The following is a 12,261-nucleotide window of genomic DNA, read 5'->3' as shown; positions in this document are numbered from 1 at the left end:
TTTATTCATTATCCGTTCATGGGATGTGGGCATCACTGGCAAGGCCAACATTTGTTGCCCCCCCCCCCGAGTTGCCCTTGATTTGAGTGTCTTGCTGGGCCATTTCAGAGGGCAGTTACAAGTGAACCACATTGCTGAGGGTCACATGTAGGCCAGGCCAGATAAGGGTGGCTGATTTCTTTTTCTAAAGGGTATTAGTAGATCAGATGGGTTTTCATAACAACAGTTTCATAATCACTGTTACTGAGACCAGCTTTTAATTCTAGACGTTATTTATTGAATTTAAATTCCACCAGCTGCCATGGTAGGAGTTGAATTCATGTTTAGCCTGGGCCCCTGGATTATGAGCTCAGTGGCATTACCACTACACCACCAACACCCCCTAAATGTCAATGCTCACCGTCAAGTCTAATGCACGATCAAAACAGCATTTGGATAGCCTTCACCTGCAGACCTCTACCCCAGTAAAAGAATCAATGCCTTCAGGGGAGACACAATTAAATAACCTGAGAATGCTAAGAAGAAAATGCAAATAGGCCAATGGAGAGCATGACCTTGGTTAAAATTAAATATCTAGCTGGTGACTGCATTAATCTATTTAAAGAGCCACTCATCATGACTATGTTGTGGTGATTAATCCTGTCATCAGTCTTCTCTTGTGGTAAGTTCAGGTTTTATGAGTAATATAACCCAGTTTTGAACGTGATTAGCCAGTGGATGCACAGCTCAACACTGTGTAACAGTAGCAGAAACTTAGGCTAGGCGAAGAAATTTGCACAGATTATGTGTCACTGACTTCAATTAATTGGTTGCCACAACTAGGTTGGCATGAGACTTTGACGCCATGTCATTCCCTCTGCCAGCAACTACAGCTGTCTACCCATTATCACTTGGCCCTGCAGAAAATGCCATTCGCTTTGCTCCTTAGAACATTGCAACATGGGAGAAACTAAAGGGAAAAGGCGATTGCACTGTTCACAAATTTTAGAAAATTTTAAATAGAGTGTACTTACCATTTCAATTTAAATTGTGAACTGCAGAAATAATCCCTTTATTACATAGCTCAGTGTGACCATTGGATTCATCACCATCTAGAGCTACGATATTAGCTGGGCAGGCCATTGGCTATTCCATTGTATGCACCACTGGTTAATACTGTTATCCAAATATCATTAGTTCAAATTGGAAGTTGTGCATTAAAGAATAAAGGTACAGCTAAAGTCTGCAATACCCACAAAATACTTTTAGCATCGAAGTAGGCCTGATGTGGTGATAAGTGAATATTCCATACCAATACAGACCTTAGCACAAGAACCACACCAATTTCTGGAATATTGGCAGAAACCAAAGCTGGTCCTTCGCACACCAGTTACAACACTCAGGCTGTACCTGGATGAGTGCAAACAGATAGCTGTAGATTAATAGTAGGACAATACAGAACTCCACAAGAAAAGCTGACGTTGAACACTGTTCGCTAACCTCCCACTTTTGAGGAAGCTGCGAAACTCTGACTATCTCTGGTAGAAAAGAGCTGACTTTCAATGCGGTTGAGTGAGCTACCATTTATTCTTTAATTTGAAGTTTAAGAAGTTGGCTCTGCACTGGCTGCCAAAATTGCAGCAAACTCCTGATTGCAATGAAATGGGGAACATTACAAGCAGATTTCAAATTGCCTTGATCCAAAAGATTGTGGTGCACTATAGTAAAGCATTACAGTGACCAGCATACATTGTTTCCCCTTAAATGGGAAAAACCTCGGTGAGGAACCATGCAGGTCATCCCAAAGGCTCACAGTGCAGGCAAACAAAATGAGAGAAGTCAAATTGCAGTAGGTGGCACCAGTTAGATTTCATCAGAAATTAAAACTGGTAAGCTAAAGTGCGGAGCCTCAAAGACGTGCGGTTTTCGATTAGAAAGGGTTAACGGAGGATATGGTGCAATGAACTCAACACCATGAGTTTGCAGGATAAAGGATCTACTTGTAGAATGGTGTCTTCAAACTTTAAGAGAAAACTTACATTAACGTAGCAACTTTCACAATATTCTAAAATTCTTTACAGCCAATGGTATAACAGCCACTGTTATCATGTATGAAACTCAGCAGCATGGTCAGGTTCCACAAATAGCGAACAGATAATCACCAAATAACCTGTTTTGGTGATGTTGGTTGAGGGATAAGTATATGCCAGGGCACCTTCTTCAAATAGTGACAAAGGCCCTTTTCCATCCATGTGAGAGGGCTGGTGGGGCCTCAGCTTAACATTCCATCCAAAAAAACAGCCCCATAGATAGTGCTGCATTCTCTCAGTAGTGCAGCAAAGTACCAGCATGGATTTTATGCTTACCTCTGAAGTGATACTTCAGGAATGAGAAAGTTACCGCTGAGCCAAGTTTGACTCTTTATGTCCATAGGAAACAGAAGCAGGAATAGGCCATTTGGCCCATCGAGCCTGCTCCGTTATTCAAACAGATCATGGCTGATCATCTATCTCTACACCATTTTTCTCCATTATCCCCATATCCCTTGATGTCGTTAGTATCCCGAAATCTATTGATTTCTGTCTTGAACATGCTCAGTGATTGAGACTCCACAGCCCTCTGGGGTAGAGAATGCCAAAGATTCACAACCTAATTCCTCCTCATCTCAGTCTCAAATGGCCTGCCCCTCATTCTGAGACTGTCGCCTGGTTCTAGATTCATCAGCCAGGAGAAATATCCTATCCACATCTACCCTGTCACGCCCTGTAAGAATTTTGTCAATTTCAATGAGATTACCTCTCATTTATCGAAACTCCAGAGAATACAGGCCCAGTTTCCTCAATCTCTCCTCTTGAGACAATCCCGCTATCCCAGGTATTAGTCCGTTGAATCTCCGTTGCACTCCCTCTATGGCAAGTGCACCTTTCCTTAGATAAGGAGACCAAAACAGTACACAATACTCCAGCTGCGGTCCCAACAAGGCTCTACACAATTGCAGCAAGATACCCTTACTCCTGCACTCAAATCCCCCTGTGATGAAGGCCAATATATAATTTGCCATCCACGAAGCAGTATTCCTGACAACACTGATAAAACAGAGTACAGAAAGTTACGATAGGCACAACTCACTCACTCACTTTTCCAGAACCGCTTCATCCAATTCAGGGTGACTGACACAACTGAGCAGAGTTAACTTCTTCACTGGGCGAAAAACTTTCTCTTGTATCCTATCCAGGGTATTGAGGGTAGGGATGCGATGGTGGGGATGGTGGTATCATAAGAACCAGCTGTCGCATATGGGAGCGATGTCTCCCTATTAAAGAACCTTGGGCTTTAAGGGTTAAGAGATGTTGCAAAAGTTGCTTGGCTGAAAGGAGGAGATAGAGGCAGCTTTAACTTAGCAGTGAGGATAAGTGGGAGTTTTATCTGGAACAGAAATTTGAACGTAACGTTTTCAGTTAAGTTGCCAATGTAAACTCTGTCACACAATTTCCCAGTATACTGTGTAGCCTTTTCCTAGCCAATTACATACCAGTTAAATAATCTTCATTTATTTTGTTATCATTTTAATACAAGGCAAACCCAAGTGGTCTAGCATGTAGACATTATTGGAACCTTGATGAATTACATTTCAGATCAAAAGGCAATGAGAACAGATTCTGGGACAAGGCACACTGACATTTGGAAAGCTATGATCAATCTGCCAAATCATTGAAACCCACCGTTTCTTAATTTACTGATAGCTGAAATAGGCAATACTGAACACAACTCGCAGTAAGAATGCAGGATAGAGACTGTATTCAATACTGGCTGTGGGACACTAATCTCACACTGCTGTCAACGTGCTCCAGCTGCAATGCTGCACTCCAGTTATTTTTGAGTTGCTAATCCAAAAGTCCGACAGACGCACATTAAATTAGATACAAGTTTCCTTGAAGCAGACAGGCTGCTTCAGAGAAACCGTTTAATTGAGATATCCTTCATTTGCCGCAGAAATGTCGCCATATCAGGAGCCAGTCAATAAAAATATACTTGACAAATTTGTGCTGCTGGGCCAATGCTCTGAGTTGGAAACAAACACTTGAAAAATGTTTCCTCATAAATCATGGATCCTCTGCATTGTGGATCACGCTTACAGTGAGTTGGATGATATTTGGCTTTGTAAGTGGGAGTGATATGCTACATGCGTTATTCTGCTGCTGAGACGAAGGTGTCTCCCTTTAAAACCACAAAACTCCAATTGCTGTTAAGCAAACACTTGGGACCAGATTTTCGGAGCCTGTTAATGGCAGGAAGGGAGATGGACAATATCCAAGAATGCCAGTGCTGGCCGGCATGCCGTTTTCCCAATGCCATTCCCAACTTGGCAAACGAATGGTCAAATACCTCCTCAAAAAAAAATAAGTTCCACAGAGCGAAGTAAGAAGCAAACACTGTCCCAGCAGCACTATTACAGTGGCCAACGCAGTGGTGGAGCTGGTGCCTGGTTATGACTGTGTTCACAATGTTCCAATAACATTATGTAGGCTGTCTCGAGAGTATTTGAAATGTTAAAACAAAACTCTGCTACGTTGATTTGTCTTTTCCCCATTGGATGAACAGGTATAGCAGGGTCCAAACATCAGCAGGTCGGAACATTTTGTTTTGGAATTGGACGGGAGGGTTGGTGTGGGGCGAGAGGTTTCAAGGAGGTTAAGCCAAGATAAGAGAGAGCTTAGACAAAACTGCTGCTCAATAAAATACAATGCTCTGCATATCATGCAACTGCTCAGTGTCATTAGCTCAGTGTCATTAATACGGATCTCCCATCACTCTCCCATCTTGTTAGACACTTTACTGCATTTTCGCACAGATTCTGGGACCCCGACATTGGGATTAACTAAGGGTCCCGAGCCCGCACTTGCCAGCAGCAATCTCTCAGGCAGTGTCCTCCTAATTAGCCACCTCTCATTCACTGTCCCATTAAATATGGCAGGCAGGCTCTCGATACTGCAGACCCAATCAGAGGGGCCAGCAGCCTTAGAGACGCAGCAACGCCCGCCAGGAGAGGCAGGTGCTGAGGGGGCAGGTCGGGGACCGCAAGGACGCCTCAACATGAAGGGGGTCTCTGTGTAATGGAGGGGTCCTAGCTGGGCTGTACTGCAGTGAAGACATCAAAATGGTCATGGTGGTATTATCATAGTGGTATTATCACTGGACTGGTATTCCAGAGACCCAGGGTAATGCTCTGGGGACCCAGGTTCGAATCCCACCACAGCAAATGGTGAAAATTGAACTCAATAAAAATCTAGAATTAAAAGTCTGATGATGACTTCAAAACATTGTTGTAAAAACCCCTCTGGTTCACTAATGTCCTTTAGGGAAAGAAATCTGCCATCCTTACCTGGTCTGGCTGACATGTGACTCCAGACCCACAGCAACGTGGCTGACTTTTAAATGCCCTCTGAACGAGGGCAATTAGGGATGGGCAATAAATGCTGGCCTAGCCAGTGATGCCCACATCCCCTGAACAATTAAACAAAACAGTTCATTGAGACGGAGGGAAGTCCCACTGCTGGATCTGGCTCGGCCCTGATTGCGATTGTTCATGCTTGTGGCCCCATCGCTGGGGCCTGGGGCCTCAGGCTTCAATGGCCACCCGGCCTGAAGCAGGGAGGCCACAGGCGGAGTTGCAGTGACAACACCAGGTGGGTGGGGGCACTCTGCCAGCATTACAGTGCCACAAAATCTCTCTAATGGGAGCCTTGAAAAGTGTAATTCTCTGCCCACCTCCATGGAGCAGGCTGCTCCCAAGGAAGCTCCCCGACAGCAGGAATGTGTCAGGGAGCCTTGCCAACACGGCTCCCTGCTGCTTTCCCGGCCCTCCCCATCTCCAAGCCCGCCAACGCGGGTCTGGGAAAATTCAGCCCATCATTTGTTTTCCTTTTCACAATACGGAATTTAGGGGAAACTTCTGAATGCGGTCAGAATGTGGAACTCACTACCACAAGGTCATGTTGAGACTAGTTTCATAGATGCATTAAATGGGGGACCCCAGGTAAACTCATGAGGGGGGAAAGGAATAAAAGAATATGCTGAGAAGGAGAGATACAACAAAGGGTCAGGAGGCTCGAGTGCAGCATTGGCACTGGCATGAGCCAGTTGGGCTGAATGGCCTCTCTGCTGTTCATTCTACATAATTCTTTCTCTATTCATCAATGGTGCACCTATCATTGTAATAGAGGGCTTTAGCAATACCGTGCTGGGGTAGCACAACCTCTGTAGGTTTCCCCTGCACCTTAGCGAGAGAAAGCAACAGTGACACCAGTTGCCAGAGCTGTGCACACAGGCTTCCGATGGCAAATCTGAGGTCGCAGCACAGACGACTGTGATCTCAAGCAGAGACCTCCTGCTCAGAGAATTTCCTTAACCCTGGTGCAATGCAGAGAATGTCAGCTTAAATCCCACCATGGCAGTTTGAGGAGTTTGAATTGGGTTTTAAAAAATCTGGAAATTTTAAAAAAAAAGCGATGGTAGCAGTAAAAGAGATCAGCAAGCTGTCGGAATGTCACGCAAATCCAAATGTTTTATTAATGCCTTTGGGTCACCCCGAATTGGACTGGCTTAATTGTGACCCCAGTTCCTCATCAACCTGGGTGACTCTTGAGCGCCCTCTGAGGTGGTCTGGCAAACTGCTCAGGAGTGCTACTGGGAATAACGGTGTGATAGAACCTTCCCCACACAGATGGCAGCTGGTCACAAAGCAGCCTAACCACCACTTCGCCAGGGCAACCAGGATTGGGCAATAACAGTCAGCCTTGCCAGCGCCATCCACAACCTAAGAATAGAATCAAAGTACAGTGATTAAAAGAGTACCACAATTGCTCCATTTCTGCTAAGTGGAACCGCGTGCAGTTCTGATTCCTCTTCTAGACTGGAATTTCTCCAATGTTTCATAAAATTAATTTGACGTTTGCTTATTGTCAATTCTATGGGAGCTCTGTACAGTCAGATAGTCAAGTGCTCTTTTTTTTTATTCATTCATGGAATGCGGGCATCACTGGCTAGGGCAGCTTTTATTGCCCGCCCCTAGTTGCCCTTGTTTAGAGGGCATTTTTTTTTCAAAGAGTCAACCACATTGCTGTGGGTCTGGAGTCACATGCAGGCCAGACCAGGTAAGGATGGCAGATTTCCTTCCCTAAAGGACATTAGTGAACCAGATGGGTTTTTACAACAATCAGCAATGGCTTTGTGATCATCATCAGACTTTTAAATCCAGATTTTTTTTACTGAGTTCAATTTTCACCATCTGCTATGGTGGGTTTTGAACCCTGGTCCCCAGAACATTACTCTGGGGCTCTGGAATGCTAGTCTAGTCAAAATTTATGCATTCAAAGGGAGCTGAAAATCCATAAAGTGCTCAGGTCACTGAATCTTGCTTTTATTTTCCCTTGTGTAAAGTGGGGGGACATTTAAGCATCTTGAGGCAGAATGCTTTATGTTGTCAAGGAGCCGATGTTGAGGACTCGCAGGACAACTCCTTCCTGACTGTATAGCAGTGTGCCACCTGGTGGGTCTGTCCTGCCTGTGGGACAGGACACACCAGGGATAGTGATAGTGTTGTCTGGGACAGTGTCTGTAAGGTATGATTCTGTGTGAGTATGACTAAATAAGGCCGTTGCTGGACTAGTCTGTGGGACAGTCTAGATGCTTGTAAGGTGGACTTCTCAGGGTCGACAGGGCTGGTTGTGCCATTGTCACTTCTAGTGCCTAGTTTGATGCTGGGTGGTCCGTCTGGTTTCATTCTTTTTTGAATTTGTAGTGGTTTTAATTGGCTTGCTAGGCCGCTTCAGGGTCAGCCACATTACTGTGGGTCTGGAGCCACATGTAGGGCAGACCAGGTATGGGTGACAGATTTCCTTCCCAAAATGACATTAGCAAACAACAATTGATGATGGTTTCATGGCCACTATAATGGGGACTAGCTTTTAATTCCAGATTTATTCAATTACATGGGTGCCATGTGGGATTTGAACCCATGTTCCCAGAGCATTCGCCCAGGCCTCTGGATTACCACTCTGCCACTGCCACTGCCTCCCCCTAAATAAAGCAGGCAGTTTCATCAGGAAAGCAACTGTCGATAACTCAGTATATTACTAGAGATTTTTCCTTCTTGCCAGTGAGACTAAACTCTTTGCAGTTTGAAGCTGTGTCCTCTGAGAAAATCCATCCATGAATATTGCAGACAGAGCATTAACAACACTGAGAACCAGTCTTAGTTATACACCCAACAGCTTCTTTGTATGAAGTTTTATATTTATGAAGCTCCTTGGGATGATTTTACATGTTAAAGGCGCTTTTTAAATGCATGCTCATCTCCAAGACTATACAAATGCATTAGCAATGTCATTGAAGTGATCAATATAGAAATAAAGCAGTGGTGGGAACAAAGTAACATGCGTGTTAATCAATGATTGGGAAATGTTCAGTCTGGGGATTCTGATTGATCTATGTATGGGAACAGAAGAGTGGAGGAAGAATATCCTCTGTATAGCAGTTATAATGGAACAAGGAGGTCAGGTGCTAAACTGCATCAATTCCTTTTAACCAATTATTATCTTCAGAATCTAAAGCAGTAGCTGAATTAATTTTGGGGGAAAGGGGAAACATTTCATAATCTGACTGAAATCTGGATCATTTAGTTAAGCGGCAGGTCAACCATGATCTCATTGACTGTGAGACAGATTGAGGGGTTAAACAGTCTACCCCTGTTCCTACATTCCTGCCCCGCTCAATGTAAAATTCAAAAGTTACATATGGGACATCAAAACCTCTTGCACATACATTTTGCAAAGTTAGCTGGTTAAGCTATTGGCCAACAGTGTTCTCTCTCCTTACAGTTACACTTCATCAGCAAAAACAGGAGAAAACCGAAGAGATCAATCAGCAATCTTCATATTGTTTTAACACATTTGATATTTTATATTACAGAGAAGAGAGAAACAGAATCGTCCAGAACTAAAAGTGGCAGGAGCTGTGAACAGAGAATAAACTCACAATTCCACTTCCTTGAAGGAAGAAAAAAGCAATTATCTCACTTAGCACACTGGGCAAATTTGGATTCGTTATCAGATATTACAGAGAATTGCAAAGAATATGCAGCGCAGAACGGGGCCATTTGGCCCAAGCAGTCCGTGTCAGCATCTAGATGCCACTCAAAGCTTCTTCCATCCATCCTCATTGATGTCTACCAGCATAACCCTGTGCTGCCTGCTCCCTAATCTAGCCTCCTCTTCAATGCCATTCATCTCAGCCAATCCTTGTGCTAATGAGTTCCACATTCTCGCCACTCTTTGGATAAAGAAGTTTCTTCTGAGTTCTCCTTATGATTTCTTAGTGACCATCTAATGGATTGATCGCCTCTAGATTTGTTGAAACAATGTTACATTCCTGGCATATATAACCTAATACTTTCAACCCTAGAGTACTCTCAGAGCATGCGATAGGATTGCCTCTTATACACCCACACCTGGTCACCACATATTATAGCAGTATGGACCAATCCTGTTGACCCTTTATATCTTATGAATGTCGGGGAGCATGACACTCACACAAACAATTTCTTGTCAGTTTTTGTACCTGGATATAATGAAGTAGGATCACGGAACTGCATTATGAAATAGATTTTGGGTTAACCCCCATCTGATTGCAAGTTATTTTCCTTGGTAGGTCATTTTCACAGAAGGTTTTACATCACTATTGTGCTGCCATCACTATTATCTTGCCAGAATGGTAACCAGACCCTAAGCTATTATCTGCTTGTCAATGCTAATGAATAGTATGTGTATTGGAAACATGTGGAACATATCACCAGATAAATTGTATGTATGAAATATCGTTGTACCTGTAGTGGTTAAATGTAAAATAACTTGTGTGGAGCTCTGGCAGACTGACTGGTCTGTTTCTGTGCTTTGTAACTCTTCGTTACCTGTTCTGTAAACCTCATTCCATCAGTGAAAATAGTAGTCCAAAATGTGGCAGTACAAACCCTGACTGCATGGTGCTAATACTTAGCAGTTTTGCAGTTACTTTAGAAGATGTGTTCATTGATAGCCTCTTCGTTGGTTAAGAAAACACAAGCTCTCTTTCATTCTAAGTGTTTTATGTAATGTAAGTAGGTGAACCCAGAACAATTTTTTTTTTTCCTCATTAAGTATTTGAAGTATTACCTGTGATATCACGTGGCCTTGAGCCATTTCTGCTTTGTGTAGGCGAATGTAAAATGAATTCATTGTATTATGGTAGCATGCAAACTTTTGTATACAACAGAATTACGGAATTGTGAATAGTGGGATATAAAAAGTAAAAAAAAACAGAAAATGCTGGAAAACTCAGCCGCTAAAAGCTCTGAAGAAGAGTCATACGGACTCGAAGCGTTAACTCTGTTTCCCTATCCACAGATGCTGCCGGACCTGCTGAGTTTTTCCAGCATTTTCTGTTTTTATTTCAGATTTCCAGCATCTGCAGTATTTTGCTTCGATATAAAAAGTAATTCAATTACTGAACAATCACCTACACCCCATGTGTAATCAGAAACTTGTTTCAGACATTCTGTATTCTGATTCTGTACAGACCAACCGACACACTCTCACCTCTCCCTGAGTGATTTCTGCAGCATTAATCACAAGTCCACTTTCAGAAACAAACCCCCCATAAAGATCACAGTCCAAGTCAATCAGCAAACTTCAATCCTAAATTTCTTTTACAGGTTAAAAAAAGTTTTCTTTTGCAATAACATATTTAATATTATACAATTATTATGTAGCAGCACTCAAGAAATATATACAAAGCGTGATTTTAAATTCTATATATGCTGTGAGTAACTTAATGAAACGTATTATTAAAAGTTTATTTTCTCATTTGAATGCAAAGTTTATACTCAGTTATGTACTCCTGACTGCTTGTGATTTGTTAATTATGTTAAAGGATCATTCATTAACTGAAGGAAGATGATGCTCCAAGTCGTATGATGGACTGATTGGGTGCTGTACTTCATTTCATTGTGAGCAGAGTTGGTGCAATGGACTTTCTCTCAAATGGATTTTAGGATCAGTCACAATACAAACACTGAGACCCTGAGTTATCAAAGTTGTATCCAAAACAAGCTGGAGTCACTCCAAGCATAAATACAGCTGTTCTCCCCTGCCCTTCAACTCTTTGAAGTTGAAATTGTTTAATGGACTTTTATATGCTTTCTTGCCAAATGGAGTCTCGAAATATCAGTGTGAAGGTGAAATCGACCAGTCTTTAACCCAATCCTCAGTCTGTCAAAAAGGAATTGGCACACTGGTCAATGCTGTCATTCAATTTTGTATTTTTACAAGTTTTATCCAAATTGTTTCATTTGGTGTTTCATCACACCAAATGGTGTGAATCACAGTTACAAAATCTACAGCTTTTCGGGACAGCTAGAAATGGCAGTGAGATTGGCCTTGCCAACATCACCCAATCCCACAAACAACTTATAAAAAAAATAGAAAGATCAGTCTCCACCATTTTTCGATGTGCATGAGGTAACTGATCGCAAGGTCCACAAGATCGACCCTCAAAGTATTTCTCAGTCTTTCCAATGTAGGCAGCATTATTTGAACTCTTTAAGGAACTTTAATTGCAATGTAAGAAAAGTAGATACTACTGTAGATATGTATGTATATTCTATATATGTGTACAAAATAATTGTACTTCATTTCATTATGAGCAGAGTTGATGAAACGATTGTACAATGGAGATAACCGGCGATTTTAACCAATGCACAGTGCCACATTCCAACATCTTTCTATATTGATCCATTTTTGCGTTAAGCAGAGAAAGTATGCAATGTAAAGTTGAGTTTCCATCACATTCATTACTAGCAACATTACATATTTGTTTTGTGATACTCAATGTCTGAGAGAGGGTGGTCTCTCCAAGATTCTTCTAGTGATATAAGTCCCAATTTTGACCTTCTGCATATATTGTGGGGGTGCTGTGCAGTGATTGAAATGCTCACCCCAGTGAAGTTGTCGAGCGATCTGAAACCCATTTTGATGATCAGGCTTTGTTTAAATTCAATAGCTGTGCTTCTCCAGTGTTATGAGGAGGGTGAGGAGTCTAATTAAACAGCCAAAACTATGGTGAAAGCAAAATACTGCAGATGCTGGAAATCTGAAACAGAAACAGAAAATGCTGGAAAAAACTCAGCAGGTCTGACAGCATCTGTGGAGAGAAGGACAGAGTTAACTTTTTGAGTCTGTATGATTCTTC

The 12,261-nt window shown here is 42.4% G+C and overlaps 1 protein-coding gene across 2 annotated transcripts in view; it reads left to right on the top strand.

Annotated features, from left to right (window-relative positions):
- LOC121270842 (transmembrane protein 273-like) overlaps window positions 1-10,883 on the top strand; it is a 69,810-nt gene extending 58,927 nt beyond the window's left edge. For both annotated transcript variants that reach the window (XM_041176365.1, XM_041176366.1), the window contains exon 5: window positions 8,950-10,883. In XM_041176365.1, coding sequence (XP_041032299.1) covers window positions 8,950-8,980 — 31 coding nt within the window. In that variant the 3' untranslated portion in view covers window positions 8,981-10,883. The remainder of the gene's footprint in view (window positions 1-8,949) is intronic.
- Window positions 10,884-12,261: the final 1,378 nt, after the last annotated feature.

This window comes from Carcharodon carcharias, chromosome 28 (assembly GCF_017639515.1).
Source record: "Carcharodon carcharias isolate sCarCar2 chromosome 28, sCarCar2.pri, whole genome shotgun sequence".
NCBI lineage: Eukaryota > Metazoa > Chordata > Chondrichthyes > Lamniformes > Lamnidae > Carcharodon > Carcharodon carcharias.
This window is presented reverse-complemented; position numbering and strand designations above follow the sequence as displayed.